Source organism: Camellia sinensis, chromosome 1 (genome assembly GCF_055761805.1).
Source record: "Camellia sinensis isolate YWXY chromosome 1, ASM5576180v1, whole genome shotgun sequence".
Classification (NCBI taxonomy): domain Eukaryota; kingdom Viridiplantae; phylum Streptophyta; class Magnoliopsida; order Ericales; family Theaceae; genus Camellia; species Camellia sinensis.
Genome location: NC_138961.1, coordinates 156,073,976 through 156,091,852, shown reverse-complemented (window position 1 = coordinate 156,091,852; position 17,877 = coordinate 156,073,976). Strand labels below are relative to the sequence as shown.

The window sequence follows — 17,877 nt, the reverse complement described above, 5'->3', positions numbered from 1 at the left end:
AGCAAATAAAATAAAATAAAATATTCAATTTATCATATTACAAATAAGATATATGAAAGTATTTCCTTTTTCTTTTCCTATTTGCAATTCTCAATCTACTTTGTCATCCTGATAACAGCTTGCTGATTCCAAAGAACATAATAATATATCTTTGAGAATAAAGCAACCATTTGTTCGTTGGCAGACCACTTCAACAAACCTTCTATGATTGGTTTCCCAAATAATTCCGACTTTTTGATTTCCCTTTTTAGTCTAAAGCCATGAGAACAAGGGATAATCAATACAAAGATTCCATTGGGAAATGATAAAAATCATCAAACCTTTTTTTTCCAAAGCGATGGGATGAAAAGATGCATTTTCTCAACTTTTAAACTGATTTGAAGCCTCAATGGAAAACAGATGCTGAGGGTCAGTTGTATTTTGTTTGGTTGTGTTTTTGTCATTTTCATTTTCATGTTTTTTAAAAGCAAAATAATGAAAAGTCCAAAAAAAAAGCTGTCATTTTCAAATTTTAATTTTTGTGCTAAAACAAGTTTTGAAAATGATTTTTGGTAACAGTTCATCAAACCTTTTTTTTTTTTTTTTTTTGCCCTGGGAAAATGAAAACAAAAACAAATCCCAAGATTAAAGACATACAACTATTTCTTCAGAACCTCATTTCATTGCAATACAAAGCAAGTGCAAAAATATCCAAACTACATCACTGAAAGTCTGAACAGATTATAGTCAAAAAGCTCAAACAGATCAAACCATAAGAAGAAGAAGAAAAAAAAAAAAAAAAATCACATAGTTTACAGAAAGAAAGAATTGAATAGAATGAACATACAAAATCAACCATAATCAACACCACCATACCCCCAACTTCTCATCACCTCCCATCTGCTGATGTAAAAGAGTCAGCAAATCCATACGGCGGAGTTGGTATGCTACTTTGAGTGCTATCCAAACTAGGGAGGAATGGGGAAGAAGAAGAATCTCTTCCTTCAAAAGCTTGCCACTTCTTAAGTGCTTGTGGCAAAGACATTTCAAGGTCAATGCCAAACATGTCCTCGGAGATCTGCTCAGATGGTTTCCAGAGTTCTACTAGCGAAGATAGCACGTTCACGGCATGAGCCATGTCAGGCCTTTGATATGGCTCCCTAGCGCAACAGTGCCCTGCCAGCTCAGCAACCGTGATGATGCTTGCAAGTGTTTCTTCGTTGAGGTCAATTATGGGGTCAATGGCCTTCCGGAATGTGTCCTTGTTAAGATTCATTCTCCGGAACCATGTTACAAGGTGCATGCTTTCCTCAGGTTGGCTCTCATCGAGTGCTTTTCTTCCAGCGATTAGCTCCATCAAAATCACCCCGAAACTGAAGACATCCACTTTAGTAGTCACACGCCCCGTCACTGCACATGACAAAGTTAAAAAGTGGGTACTCATGTTAGGCTGTGGGAATTGACAACATCAAGGAAAATGATTGAAAAACCATTCAATTTTTTCAGGAGAAAATATTTTCTGCTTTGAGAACTTCCAAATGTAACCCAAGAAAGCATCAGATCAAGTACAATTTTACAAAGTTAGGCTGCATTAGCCAAGCCATTGCACCTTCAAGCAGTATTTGGAGTTCAATTTGTGAATTTTGGTGATTTGCACCAAAAACTCTGATCTCCAATATTGGCCAATACAAGCTGGATTATTCAACAAGCTAATTATGGCTAATAGTCATAATTCTACCTCCAAAAAATGGGGAAAAGGCTTGTAATTACAAGATTGATGTGATTACTTTCAAGTTTCAACTGAGTAGGCTACCAAAGTTCTGTTATCAGAATCTTACAATTCGCAATTTGATTTGCGATTAATGCATAGATTGATACGAATTTATGGGTGAATCTCACTATACACAGTTCATTAACGATTCGATTAACTAATAAATCATGATAGAAAGCACCAAAAAGAATCATATATTTAAACTAAAATTAGATAGAATGGAGTGCTCAACAGGTACCTGCATATTCTGGCGCTAGATACCCAAAAGTTCCTGCAATCCTTGTTTCAATAGAGCCTTTCCCTTCCGGAGCAAGACGCACGAGACCAAAATCTGCAACCTTAGCTCGCATATCATCCCCAAGAAGAATGTTGGACGGCTTTAGGTCTCTGTGTATAAAGCTTTGATGGGCCAAACCATGGAGATATTCCACACCCCTTGCCACATCCAATGCAAGTGTCAACCTTTTTGTCCATTCCAACGGTTTCAACCCTTCTTCTACCCAGTTGAATAGATGCCTACTGAGTGTCCCTTGAGGCATGCATTCAAATACAAGAAGCTTCTCATTCCCATCCAAACAGTACCCAAGAAGAGCAACAAGATGGCGGTGTCGAACCTTTGTCAAAACATTAATCTCAGACTTAAACTCTGTCAAACCCTTCCCAGTAATTGCCCCAGATTCCATTCTTTTCACTGCAATTTTCGTTCCATCGTGCAATTCCCCTTTGTAAACTGTCCCAAAACCCCCACGTCCCAATATGTTGTCTTTGCTGAAATTGTTTGTCACGTTTTGAAGGACTTGAATAGAAATCACTATGTTTCCTGCCTCAACCATTTGGATTTCACTGGTTTCGCAGCTAGGAATTGTATGGGTTTCACTAACCGCACCAACACTAACACTTGATCCTGCAACTGTGATCTTCATGCTCTCATTATCAGATCCTGAATGTCGAGGATGGACTACCATTGCATTCGGGCTCTGCACTCTGCTAAACTGCTTTTGTTGTTTTCTTTTGTACAGACAGAAAGAAGCCAAACCAATGAAGAAAACCACAAAGACCACCCAAATTATGGAAAAAACAAGAATTCCAATCCAATTCCTAGATTTCTGACCACTTTTAGAACTAGAACCAGCATTTGGTGTTGAACCAGAACCACCAGAAGACGGGCTTGAAGATGTAGAATTACTTTTCTCCATCCCAATTTCAGGGTTACCATTTGTATTTACTATGACATTACTCTTAAAGACTGGTACTTTTCCGTAAATCTTGTTATTTGCCACATCAAGTTCAGTGAGCGAAGGCAGAGTTGTAATCTCATCAGGAATTGTACCAGTAAGATTGTTGTCAGCAAGAACCAGTCTTTGCAGCGATTTAAGTGATGCAAATTCAGGAGAAATGGTACCCATGAGACCCATCTTTTGAAAATTAACAATGGTAATGTTTTCACCATTGCAAGTAATCCCAAACCAATTCGCACACGGGTCATTTCCCTTCCAATTCTCAGCAAACTTTATTGGGTAATCCATGGATTTCACAATCGAAAGCAGCGTATTCACATTCGGATCACAATCACCGGGTTGTGGCAAACAAAAGCTATTTGTATCCTTTATCATATCCACTGCAACTAAATCATTGAACTTGGGCATTGGTCCTTGAAACAAATTATTGGTCAAATTGACAATCTTTAGTGACCCAAGATTCCCCAAAGAAACTAGAACAGGACCAGTAAATGAATTGTCTCTGAGACTCAAGCTTTCCAAGCCCTTCAACTTCGAAAAATCGGGCAATGGACCAGAAAATGAATTGGAATGCAACCAAACCTCCTTCAAGAATGTCATGTTCTGTATAACATCAATTCCTCCACTGAGTTTACCATTACTTGTTTGCCCATTTACCCACAAAGACTCAATTTGAGACCCGGAAAAGCTCGCAGGTAACCCACCTTCTAAGCTATTGAAAGCCAAATGCAAATTAATCAACCTTGGAAACTGATCGGGTCCAAAAAAATCCGGTATTTTTCCGCTGATATTCGCAGAATTAGCAGAGAAATTCTGAAGACTTGAAGCATTTTGGAGGCTTTCTGGGATTTCCCAACTTGAAAATGGGTTGTTATCAATCTCAACAGATTGAAGTGATGACATGCTAGTGAAAAAGTCTATAGGAATTGAACTAAACTGGTTATTGCTAATCATTAACACTTGTAAAGAGCTCAAGCCATTCAAGCTTGGTAATGGACCTGAAATGTTGTTCCATTGAAGCTCTAAGCGCTCTAGTTGAGTGAGGTTTGAGAGGTTTGGAGGGAGTGTACCTTGGAGGTTTTGGTGCCCGATTTGGATCCGAGTGACCCGTTTGTCATCTGAGCAGACCACGTGGTTCCAGTTGCATGGATCTGGGTCGGACCACCCGATGGATTCGGGTGGGTTTAAGGTGTTCTTGAGAGCTAACATCACTGCAGCATCAGATGGGTTGGTCTGGGACACTCCATATGTGAAGAATGAAGACAACCCAATAACAAAGATGGCTAAAAGGTTGAACTTGAACTCAATCACATGGGTTTTCATCTTGGAAAGATAGGTTACCTAGCTAGCCAGCTGGAGAGAGAGAGAGAGAGAGAAGCAAAGAGGAAGAGTTTTTTTAGAGAGAATAGATACAGAAATGTCATAGAGGATTTAGAACAGCATTGGATGATGAAGATGGAAGAAGATGACAGAAAAGGGGAGAGAGAGAGAGAGAGAGAGAGAGAGAGAAACAGAGAGACAGAGAGAGAATGAGAGTGTTGATGGGGAGAGTGGAGTCACCATCATGAATCATGATCATAAGTGGAGTAGTAGAGATTAAGGTTTGATTGAGTTGTTTTTTTGCAAATGCACATGATTGTGGGTACCACAGATCTGGAAAGCTTTAACATGGCTGTCAATGGCAGTTTTAAAAGCTGGATAGGTTCTTCAATTTTCCAAGAAACAAAAAAAGGTTAGGCAGAGATGCTGCTTTGGTCTGTCTGTCTTTCAATGACTTCAATGGCCAACTTGGCAATGTTTTTTGGGCTACGAGTCTGTCTGTCTTTCTTGCATATGTGTGTCCCCACTACCATGCTATTCCATCCAATCTTCTCTGTAGTCCATCACAAATGGAACAAATTATTCAAGTGCCAGTAATGCTCTATTTTATTTAGAGATTATCATATAAATTATTCAGCCCTACTTGAGCTCACGAGTTCAAGTTTTCAAGGGTTGAATTGTTTAAATCCTCCACATAGTTGGAGTGGTTAATGTATATTATCTCCTTTTGATCGGGTGAAAAAAACAAAAGAATTAAACTATTTGTGTTGACAAATATCAAGTATGGGAATCAAGGAGAGTTAGCTTCTTAATCAATATTTTTTATAATCAAGACATTTGGCTTAATAGTTGTGTCACATCCTTCTTGTGGGTTTAACTGCTATAGAAAGAATTTTGATAATACAAAGGATATGTAATATCTTTTGTGGTGTGATGGTGTGATGTTTTGAATTCAACTTGAGAGAAGTTTGATAGCTTTTGTGATAGTTTATGATTTCTTTAATGATGTAAACATTTTTTCATATTTGTAACTATTCTCCTATCTATTATTTTTAAGAAAAAAAACATCTTTTACACTTCATTATAAAAGGTTAGGATTTGATATTTTCACTTACATAAGAATATTATAGGATACGTTGACTTGAATTTGTTCTGTTTATGGTTATTTGACTATTATTTTTTACAGTTAAATATCTAATTTAATATAAGAAAAATATTTTGAACCACTAATTTTTGGATCTCCTAACCAACTATAAGTGCTATCTCAGACCACTTGAGAACCTCGTTAAAGCATAAAAATTATCCAATGAAAACTTGTAATGTCATTAGGGGATAATTTTAGGAGGAAGATTCCCTCCAGTCCAGGTTGTTTGGGTTCGTTTTCATGATCTGAACGGTTCATTTTGTTAGACATTTTGTGTATTTCATTCACAAAAAAAAAAGTTAATCTAATAACTATAATTTGTTCAATTTATTATTTTTATCATAAAAAAATGTATGATTTGTTTTTTAAAAACACAATTATCATCTATTTTTTAGTAAAAAGTACGGTAAATTGATTAAAATATAATTATCGAATCGACTTATTTTTTTAATAGATAAAATACACGAAGTGTACGATAAAATGAATGGTTCAAATTATTAAAATAAGGCTTGTGGTGGGCTTTACGAGTCCAAACAATCTGCTTTAGTTCAGATTTTCGACTGAAAGAAATTCTTCTCCTAATTTTAAGGATCCAAAATTGATGAGATATAATATTACTATTTATATAAATTCCGATTATATTATATTATTAGTGATTAACCTCTCATGACCAATAATACTTGTTACCATTGCCATAAGATTCCCATATTTCAAAATTGTCGAAAAGATGCTTACCATGTGGCAAGTAGGTGTTGGATTCTCAACGAATTGTACATTTCATTTTAAAATTCAATGAACATGGTGTTGAAGTTTGAGGTCATAGCATGGTCAACAATATAGGGCGTGAGGCAGACGAAAATATTTTAGATACATATCAAAATAACATGAAATATTTTAGATTCCTACGGTTTTATCCAATAAGTGGGTGTGTTTTGTTTATTTTTGTCATATGTGTAAACCAAATCTAACTCTCATAAACCCTTTCCCTACTACAAAAATAGTTAAAGATTATACTTTAACAAAAAAAAAATATCTCACTTTTATTGAAAGTGTGATAAAAAAATTAGATTGATATTTTAATCACACTTAATTTGATTGAGTGTGATAATATTCATTTTTTATTTCACTTTTCAATTAAGTATGATTATATATATATATATATTTTAATCACACATTCTAATTAAAGTGTGATTATATATTGTAGACGTCCCCGAACGTCCCGGGAGGAAAATCCCCAACGTTTTGTTCATTGGGCTCACTACAGTTCAGGACTCAATGTCATGGTCCTGTATCTAATCTCACAGAGTGCAATGCAAGACCGATGAATCATCAAAGAGTCCAAATCCGGCAAATCGTTTTTTAAAACAGATTTTTTGAAAGAAGTGTCAAACATGGACTGCTTTGCCAGATACAGAGTCGCCACCTAAATATTTTATTTTTGAGAAATTTAGGAAACCCTGACTCGTTGCCTAGGGCCACGTGTCCGTCATCACCAAAGTTGTCTCGGCTCGGGAACTTGGGTATGATTGGGGAAGGTCACTTCGTGAGCACCCCCGCTCGCCCGATCAAAGATCGGCCTCTACTAACCATGATATCGAGTTTTGAAAACATTATGCGTTCTTATTCTGGTTATTAGCCTAGATTTACTATGTGATGCACACAGCATACAAGTATAGACTGGGTCGCCTGAATTGGAACAAAGCATCTCAAGTTTGTTTTGAAAATGGTTTGATGGTGCTACCCACAAGTAGGCTAAGACGTGGATTTGCCACCCTCGGATGGGCTTAGAAAACATGATTTTGCCACTATCTAGTGGGCTTAAAACTCACAATTAATGAATTGTTCCAATTCAAATAACCCAACCTTGACCCACAGGCATTCAGACAGTTATATCATATAAGCACACAGCCTCATGGTAAGCATGCTATCATGGGAGTCACTCACACACATGCAAGGATGCTAAAGCATAAAAGCTTACCTAGTACTCCAAGCCAAAACAGAAACTATGTTAGAAATCAATGCATGATCCTAACTATGTTGAAATGCCTAATGCAACACATGCAAAATGCAACTAAGATAGCCTCGGCTATTCTAAACATGACATATGATGATGCTACAGCTAGCACATATTCAATTTGGAATTTGAAATACAAATGCAGTTAGTATGATGCGCCGAGCTCGGTGCATGCAAGACAGATGAATGAATGCAGACATGTTATCATACTGTATGCTAATTGAAACATGTCCTAATCTAACCATCATAAGCTGGTAAATAAAAGGGAGAAAGATGTGGGGTTGGAAGACATACATCACACGCACGCACACTTATTACAACATTGCCCTCGCTCGGAGGGTCCGAATAATAAACAGTCCGAAAGTAATACAGTCCGAATGAATAACGAATTACAATTAATTATTACACAACCACTAATTAATTAACAAATTAGCTAAGTAAGCAAATAAATTAAATGAATGTGACTGCCTTGGCTCTGTTTTGGATGATAATGGATGCATGCATGCTCGATACGCTTTGTCGGTAAATTCCATCGCGATGCCTCGTCTCGCCTTTGTTTGCAGCTGATTTCAGAAACTTACACAAAGCTCCATAAGTCTGAAACTCCACCTGGGGAAGGCTGCCGACCAGCTCTTGGCTTGGGAAACACCTGCCGACCACCCCTCATGGTGAAAACCAAAAAAGGTGGTCGGCCTACCAGAAAACCTGGTCGGCTGACCACTTTCTGCCCCTGGACTCTGGTTTTTCTGCAACAAAGGCAAGAAAGAGAGAAAGCAATATATTTTCAACATATGTGTGCGCGATCACTCCTCCCCATCCTTGCACAAGCTCTAGGGAGTGTGGCCCTCGGCTCTCGAGCCATCAATCACGCATCTCGATGCATGATGGCCGAGGAGTCGAATTGCACGACTTAATGTGAAATGAATGCACATGAAAGCACAACAAGACCTAGACTCCATCATGGGTAATCCGGAGTGTCGGCGACCGGGAATTGAGACACGTTCCGTCACTCGGAGTACGAAACGTCCCTCGTTTCCCGTGCTCAGGCTAACTCCTATCCCAAACACAATGCAAATGAGATGGCATACACAATGCGACTAGCATACAACCTAGCATATGCGATGTTATGAAATGGCATACACAATGCTCGATGTAACATGGCATACACAAAGCTGTAACACACAACCTAGCATACGCAATGCTATGAATTGAAAGGCATACACAATGCATAATGGACTTACACCAATCATGAGTGGACCTCAGCCACACTCGCATCAGTGGCCATAAGATGAAAATGAGATGACCGAAATGCATGCACATATGCACGCATACCGAGGACCGAACCTAAGGCATTAAATGCCACTCTACCAAAACATGGCAAGGATGAAGCATGGCATTCAAACATATAAATTTTAGCACTGAAACATGATGCTAAATGGTCCCGAAACATTGAAATATGGCACCCGATGCATGGAATAAGCTCCGAAACTCAAAACTAGTCCAATGCATTGAACCACAAGTATACAAAGAAAGCATTATTTGATCATAAAGTCTAAAGACAGAGCCAAGGCAGTCCCAAAATATGCACATTTCCAGTTTAAAGCATGGCCAAAAGATGCTAACATGATGGACTAAAATAGCATGCAACATTGGCTAGCTAGTATGGTTTGCATGGCATGTATATGAAGCAAATGAGAACTCATCAAACCAGCCAAAAACAGTGAATAAAACATGCCAAAATATGCCTAAATAATCACTGAAATGCAGCCAATGCATGCAAAAATGAGGGGCTTCTTTGGAAGGCCATTCAAGGGGTTGTCAAGCACATATAAGATAGACATGAAGCATGGCCAAACCAACTCTGGAAATGAAATATGACAGCCCTAAAACTCACAAAATTGGCCCTGAAATTAGTCAAGGAAGCATACGATGAAAGGCTCCCTCAAAAGGCCTTGAATGGAATTGTTCTACACATGCATTATAGACATAAAATATGATCAAAAGGGCCCTAGACAGACCTAAGGCAGACCTTAAAACCCACAAAATTGGGCCCAAAAAGTGACTTCAATGCATGCAAAATAGAGCCCTTTTAGAAAGCCAATGATGCTAGTAAAGAAAATGAGTGGTGAGAGGGTCACCCTTCTATGATTTCAAAGCTCAAAACATCATCAAAGCCACTGAAAATCCCCTGAATTTCAGTGGCTAAGAGGCCAAAACAATTCCAATGCAAATGCTCTAATGCATAGCCCTAAATATGAAGGAATGAAGCATGCAAGGAAGGAGATGACTCTAAACAGAAAAGTGATCCCAAGAAAACTTAAAGAGGAGGTCAAAAAAAGGCTTTTTCCAGTTTATAACAAATCTCGAAAATGTTCACAAGTAAGGCTAAAGTATGATGCAAAAATAGCCCTAAAAGAGAGATAGAGAGTAAGGAGAAGTAGACGACCTCAAAAATCAAAGTGCCCTTAAACAAAGTTGAAGAGGAGCTCAAAATATGACACTTTCTAGTTTATGACAAAGCCCAGAAATACTTGCAAGTGAAGCTAAGTAATGAAGCAAAAAAATACAAGTTTAAGGGAAATAAACACTTACCCTTGAAGAGCCGACCTCCAGTAGCTTTTGGACCAAGTTGGTGAGCTTTCAACCTCTGCAAAAGACTTCCAAGGTGCTGGAATGGATGATGGACGTGTGGTGCTAAGGGTTGTAGTGCAAATGGACCAAGAAAATTAGGGTTTTGAAGCTTGAAATAGTGACAATGGAGGAGGGAGGTTATAAGCTTTAAGCAAAAATGTTCAACCCTTAGATATGAAGAGGAGGGCCTCTCTTATAGAGAAGAGAGGTCAAAACTTCTCTTGGAAGCTTCAAAGATCCTCCATACACGTGTATGGAGGATGCACCAAATGCCCTCCAGCTGGCACAACTGTAAAGTATTCAGAGAGGGCAAAAAGCAAGAACCAGGCCGGCCAGTTCAAGTGGCCGGCCGGCCACTCCCCCTAGTCGGCCGACCAGGGGTCAAAAGGTTCAAGCCCCAAAGCTGGTCATCCATGAAGCCCTTGAAGTTAGCTTTCCAATGCCGCAAACCTTGCATTAAAATTCCTCTTGTGTAAAAGGTTATGCCAGTTTTGGTGAAGCCGCGCAGATTCGGTCCAAATGGACTTCAACCAACCATATCTCCCCCACCCCACTTGTCCTTAGTAGATTCTTGAGTGAAAGATGAATCCCCAGAAGTAAGCTTTCCAACGGTGGTGGCCTCATATCTTAATTCCTCCTGTGCAAAGAGTTATGCCCGTTTCGGTGAAGTCGCGCAGATGTTTTCTCTCATTCCCAGATTTATGCTGAACCACTTTTGACCAAAAAATCTGGACATCCATCTGATTTCCTGGTTTTCCATGTGGCCACATTGAAGCCCCAGAAGTTAGCTTTCCAATGGCGCCAACCTCGCATTAAAATTCCTCTTGTGCAAAGGGTTATGCCCGTTTCGGTGAAGCTACGCAGATTTGGTCCTATCCGGATTCATGCCGAACTTCTCCCAAACTAGTTTTGCTTTCTCTTCTCCTCTTTTCTTCAACTCCAAACCCCTAGACAAGGTGTTTTGAAAGATTTTTCAAAGATTTCATCTCTCTTTCGTTCGTTTCCACTTTGTCCTTGCTCGGTTTACCAAAAAGCGCAACATTTGACAAAATGCGAGCCTCGGAACATCGTAAAAATTTTATTTCAAAAACGTTTTGAAAGAGAGGGTTTTAAGGTCTAAAATCTTTTGATCAAGATTGTTTTGGTCCAAAAAGGGGTATGAAGTTGAGATTTGACTCTCCTCTTGCCGAAGAAATTGACCCTTTGCACTGCACAACTTCCAAAACCATCAGTCGCGTCCAAGTCTTAAGGGCGGTCAAAAATGGGGTGTCTACAGTTGCCCCTCTTTGACAGAACTTGAAAGTCACAACAATGACGAGAGTGAATGTCAAAGCCCAGAGACGATCCATTTTTGTCAAGGCCGAAGACTTGGACAAACAAACAAAGTACAGACAAATAAATGGTTGTGCCCGCAGGCTGCCTACGTATCCTTTTGCAAGGAATCAAACCAGCGTAGTTCAGGGGCAGGATGCAAAATGATATGCACAAAGATTTTGATAATTGGACTTATACGCTACGCAAAGCCGGTTTGAAAATTGGACTTATACGCTATGCGAAGCCGGTTTGAAAATTGGACTTTACGCTACGCGAAGCCGGTCTGATAATTGGACTTATACGCTACGCGAAGCCGGTTTTGAAAATTGGACTTATACGCTACGCGAAGCCGGTTTGATAATTCAGGATTTATGCGATGCACTGTAATGACTAAAATGCAATGTGATAGATAGGAAAAGGGAGGTACCTTACAGGGGCAATTGGCAATGACTTACCTCGGCAATGTCCTACCTCATGCTGATGTGGGAATCTTCCTCTTCTTCTTTGTTGAACTACAGGTACTACTTTTCTCCCTGACTATGATAGCAGCTTTCCCTATTCTCTAACAGGGTGACAGACTAGGTTGATTCGGTATCCAGAATTGAGACACATACATATGCTATCTCAATCTATGGGGTTGCCATACAGATTTCAAGCCGAGGATATACCCTTGGGTATTTAAACCAGACTTTAGTCTCGGAAATCCCGAACCTTTGCGTTCTAGGCAAGAGCCATTCGAACTCTAGTTTCCACCGCCTCAGTTGGTGGCTATACTAGACCACTAGAAGTCGTTCTGGCACGACAAACACCAAAGGAATTGCACCTTCAGAGGATTTAAGGTCTCCTAGACCAGGCGGGGTGCACAAGACAGTGCGAATAAAGATATACTAACAAGTGCAAGGGAGGTGCGCAAGAAAGCGCGAGAAATGCAATGCACTAACAAGTGCAAGTAAGGTGCGCAAAATAGCGCGAACAATGCAATGCACTAACAAGTGCAGGTAAGGTACATAAGATAGCTCGATAAAATGCAAGCACAATGCAAGTAGAGTGCACAAAACAGTGCGATGTGCAAAATAGCGCGAATGATAAACTGCACAAAACAGTGCGATTGAGGTGCGCAAAATAGCGCGAATGTAAACTGCACAAAACAGTGCGATGCGCAAAATAGCGCGAATGTAAGCTGCACAAAACAGTGCGATGCGCAAAATAGCGCGAATGATAAACTGCACAAAACAGTGCGATTGAGGTGCGCAAAATAGCGCGAATGATAAACTGCACAAAACAGTGCGATTGATTTGAAATGCACAAGACAGTGCGATATGCTAAACAGTGCGATTGATTTTGAAATGCACAAGACAGTGCAATACGCTAAACAGCGCGATTGATTTTGAAATGCACAAGATAGTGCGATACGCTAAACAGCGCGAGTGATTTGAAATGCACAAGACAGTGCGATACAGATACAACCACAAGATGCATAAGATAGTGCTAGTGAGATACAAAGTGTAAGTGCACAAGATAGTGCGAGTGAATGCATGTTCTATGCAAATGAGGTGCATTTTTTATGCAAAAGATACGAGCATTTTCTATGCAAGAAACAGGAGCATATTCTATGCAATATTGAAAGCATATTCTATGCAGAATCGAAAGCAAGCATATTCTATGCATGAATCATAACGATGCGCGGCATGCATGTAACAGAAGTGTATATGAAAGTGCACATTCTATGCAATGGAAGGGCATCAAACATGTACTCTGGTGCCTCTGATTTGCCTCTTAGAGGACTTCGCAATACACTCAGCTCAAAAAGGGCACACCCTGTTCATATTTGCGAGAGATAACATCTGCTGCTGCTTTAATTGCCATTCTGACTTGAAGCAGGCTTACACTTGGGGTCGAGATACACTCATACTCCAGAGAAATGGTGAGGTCTGAGAAGGTGCACCTGGAATGCAGTCTCAGAATTTGCCGAAGCTGAAACACACTAAGATGCTCCAAATTTTCCCTCTTTTCTTTTGCTTTCCAGTCTGGAACTCACATAGCTTCAGATAGGTCCTTGTTTTACTGTTCACACTTGTCGGGGGTGGACCCTGCAGTTTTAAGAAAGAACAAATTGTTTTGCACAAATGTGGAGAATGGCACAGCACTCCGAGCACAAAACGATTTGATTGAAATTGAGAAATGAGTTCTCGATCGGGTATTAAGCCTATGACTGAACACAACGCACTACGACTCAACAACGGAAAACAAAAGGTAAACAACCAAAACACAACTCAACAAAAGAAAAACAAGGTAAAATGACCTAAACATCTATTGACAGTCAAACGACTCAAAACAAGAATCGAGACAAACAAAACGCACAAACAAAACACTTAGCTGTGTTACAAAGGCAAGAGACCTCTCGGTGCACAAGGAGCCAGTTTCTCCGGGTATTGTTTCCCACCCTTTCTTATTTGTGATTCTCACATCACTCGGCCCTCAGGCTCGGTTTTTTCTGAAAAAGCCCTTGTCCTCACTTTTTCTCTCAGCGCACATCTCTCTATTCTTTAATCTCACTTTTTTTTTTTCATCCCTCCCCTGTGTGGTTGATGGATAAACAAGAAGTTGTGGGCTCTTGCCTCTAGCATTTTGCTAGATTCTCTTTCTTCTGCGCACAGCTAGTGAATTCCTCCCACCGAGGAATTGTGCTATAACTGGGTGTGTAGCAAATCTGCAGCTGACATCGGTTGACGATGCTCTGCTAGGGAATTTGGGCGTGATCAGCTCTGCCCAGATGAGGGAGTGGAATATCTTGCCCCATTCCAGTTCGTGCTTTGCACTTGGCTTGATACCTCGTTGCTTGGAGGATGTGAGAGCTTTCTGCCCTTTTGCGGTCAGCTTCCACTGTGCCCTTTCTGGCGAATACAGTGCCCTTTCCGGCAAGTAGAGTGCCCTTTCTGGCAAGTATGTTGACAATGGGGGAAAACACAGAACACCTGACTCAACTGTGCCCTTAGTTCATCATTTTGACCATTTTTTGTTTTTGGCTTTCCATTAAAACAATTTTGACCAACATGAGAGTTAGATTAACATGCTTGTTCAATTTTTTGATTTAAAATCATGCAAGTCAGGTTATGAGCACTGAAAATTTTCCTTTTTTGGATCCAAGAAAAAGGTCAGTTTTAGAAAAAGATGGAATAATTTTCGAGAAAATTAGTCAACCTCAGTAAAAATTTTCAAAAACTGTTTTTGCAAATGGTCACTGCTCAACAAGCACGAAACCTACTCTTGAGATGCACAACCTTAGATCCATAACAATGGCAAACTGCTCCTCATCTGAAGGACACTGCATGGCAACGAAAAGTTGCCCCTTGTTTGAATAGCCCCACAGCACATTGTATGGCAACAGAAAGTTGCCCCTTGTTTGAACGGCACCGCAGCGCATTGTAGTCAGTCCTCAGAGTGACGAACACAACTAGACTCTCGGATACAGAAGATGATCAGAACCATCACATGAACATAGTCGAATTTGAAGTGTTTTGCGGCTGGACTTCAGAATGAAGTTGCCTACGTATCCCAAAGATGGGAATCAAGCCTTACATAGTTCGGGCTTAAGGTACACTCGGGTATTAACCTCTCCTTTTGCGCTCTAACTTTTGCCAAGGCCGCCCTTCTGGGTTTTCAACCTTGCGAGCTCTGTTTTTCTTTTCTTTCCAATTTTTTTTTCTTTCTTTTCTTTTCTTTTCTTTTTTTTTCAATTCAATTTTTTTCTTCATTTTTTGCATTTGCTTCATTTTTTTTGTTCTTTTCCTTCTTTTCTTGCTCTAATTGTTGCCTAGGTCGCCCTTCTGGGTTTTCGGCCTAGCGAGCCTCTCAAGGGTAAAAGTGTAGCTTTTGTCCATATGGAATGGTTTGAGATCTCGAAGCCATCTGAATCCAGGAGAATGGCTGTTGTTCGCTGATGATGTAGGAGTCCATACAATGGGGGGCTGAATTTGCCCCTAGTGTTGTGGATAGGAACTTGGTTGTCCTTCACCAATACTTTCCTCTTTTCTCGCTTCTGGGATTTGGCATTCTCGCTGATCTTCATCTTTGACTCTTCGAGGACATTTGAAATTCTTTTGCCCCTAGTTCGAGGGGTGCTCCTGATTTAGCTTCGCAAGCTTCTTGATCTGACTTTGTCGTCGCTACTTCACGGGCTGCTTTTGATCCGGCTACACAGGCCTTACATTGTAATTGACCGTTGAACATTCTGAATCCAAGTTCAATTTTTGAAATCAAGAGGGGTGGAGTCTTGAGGCTGAGAGCGATCCTAGGCTGCACAATCTCAAGAGAGATTCCACACAGGTCTTCGCAAGACTGCACAAAATATTTTTTTGAAATCTTTTAAGAAAGCGACCAGTCGCTCGCGCTGAAGACAGTGTAGAACCAATCTGGATCAAGCCAGGATCCTTCCCAGTACTCACACTAACAAGCATGATTTCATTCATTAAGGGCTTAGCATGCCTCTCTTTCTCTCAATTGATCAAATTTTTGCAAAACCCAAGGAATTCCTTCCTCTTCGTTTTCACCGTAGTGTTCAGAAAAAGTTTTGAAAAACTTAGGTCAATGCAATAATTTCAAGGCACAAGAGAGCAGGTGGAATGCACTGCCGTTTCATTCAAATCCTGGCACAACTAGCACACGGTAGAAGCAAACACAAGAGTGTGAAAATCACTGCTATTTCAATCAGAATCTGTTGGCACAACTGGCTCCAAGGCAGAAACAGACTCAAAAGAAAACGAAAAGACAAACACAAAACAAGCAAATGATGTCCGAGGTAACACCCCCGAAATCACCCGACTCCAACAAAACCGGACTGACTCGATACAACAAGACAGACCCAAAACAAAAAGACTGACTCTATACAAAACAACAAGACTGACTCAATACCCAAGTTAGAAAGCACAAAAACTGGTGTTTGCATATTGCTCAGAACAGTGCGTGCCATTCGCACGTTTGGAGTTAATCGAGCGCCACTCGCAGCTGGTTCATCCCCCGATCACATACTCACATTATCCCCCAAGTTCACCGATCCAGTGCCGATAGACTTTGCAGAGCTTGGCAGGAGGACAACCCCGTTGTCAAACAGATCCTGTACTTCGTGGCGAAGATGAAAGCAGTTGTCGGTAGTATGGCCAGTTTGCTGATGGTACGCGCAGTACTGGGTAGCATCATGTGTAGCCGGAAGAGGGTTCGAGAGAGGCCGAGGCTCAAGGGGTTTGAGATGGCGTTGTCCAACAAGGATTTGGAGAGCTTTGGACAAAGGCATATAGAGGGCATGGAAGACCCTCCGACCTCAGGGTTGGTACTTCAAGGTTTGTGGATTTTTGCTGGGCGCACCAGAAAAGAGATTGGCAGGTGCTGGCCTGGCTTGCTGATCTCTTCCGAGTGGAGGATTAGAGCTAACAGGATCGTCTCTGGTTTGACGGCCCTTCTCCCAGTTTTCCCTTTGATTCAGACTGCCCCCAACTTGAGTAACGAAAATGTCATCCACAGCCTTTGCAACAACTGCAATCACTTGCTGTTTGTTCAGTCCTTCGGCTTTCAAAGCCTCAACTGCCCACATGAGGTGTTCATGGGGATCAATGTCTGCCCCTACCTTGTTCTTACCACTAGCCTCCACTTTATCAAAGGATCGGGTCACTATATCCGAGCGGAGCCCAGTTGTTGTCGACACGCCAATACCCAGATCTGAGATGGCTTCAGGTTGGCCCTTTTCAATTGCAGCTTGCTCCAAGATTAAGGAGCCTTTTGGATTGAAACTTCTAACCTGTGATGTGGTCAATGATGGAGCCAAAATTTCAAAGGCTAAGTCTGCCACAGTTCTCTGAAGATCTTCGATCATTCTCATCAACTCAGAAGTGGTGGGCTCACAGGTTTGAGATGATTGGGGTTCAGATGCACCCATCATGCATAAGTCCATGCTTTCTAGGATAAACACCTCAGGCTTGGGTAGATGGACTGGGGTGATGTATATGCTGGGGTCGTAAGGGACGGCCAGTGTATGGATTAGATTGAGATGTGGATGAGGTACTTGGTCATTGGGGTCTAAAGGTGGAGCTATTGTCCGGTTGTCGATGAGATTTTGGACCTCGTGACGAAGGTGGTAGCAACGGTCGGTGCCATGACCGCGTTGCTGATGGTACACACAGTACTTTGAGGGGTTATGTCTGGCTGGAAGTGGGTCAGGCAGAGGTTGAGGATCGAGGGGTTTGAGATACCCTCTTTCCATCAAGACTTTTAGTGCGCTAGTCAGGCTCATATAGAGAGGGGGGAAAGTTCTACCCTGAGCTCGGGCTGGGCCGGCGGTTTGTAGGCTTGGATTGGCAAAAGGGTTGGCTGTGGCAATTGTATTGATTTCTGCGGGTTTGGGAATAGCGCTACTACTAGCATTGGCACTCCTTGAAATCACCCTCCTTGTCGCTTCACTTGTTCTGGGAATGAT

General features: G+C 40.9%; 1 protein-coding gene across 1 annotated transcript; it reads right to left on the bottom strand.

The window, feature by feature from the left end:
• Window positions 1-641: 641 nt before the first annotated feature.
• LOC114292717 (receptor protein kinase TMK1) lies at window positions 642-4,760 on the bottom strand. The gene is made up of 2 exons (XM_028236739.2): window positions 1,989-4,760; window positions 642-1,389 (listed from the first exon to the last, which is right to left on the bottom strand). Exons 1-2 carry the CDS (start codon window positions 4,309-4,311, stop codon window positions 869-871), a joined length of 2,844 nt encoding a protein of 947 aa, XP_028092540.2. The 5' UTR covers window positions 4,312-4,760; the 3' UTR covers window positions 642-868.
• Between the last annotated feature and the right edge of the window lie 13,117 nt (window positions 4,761-17,877).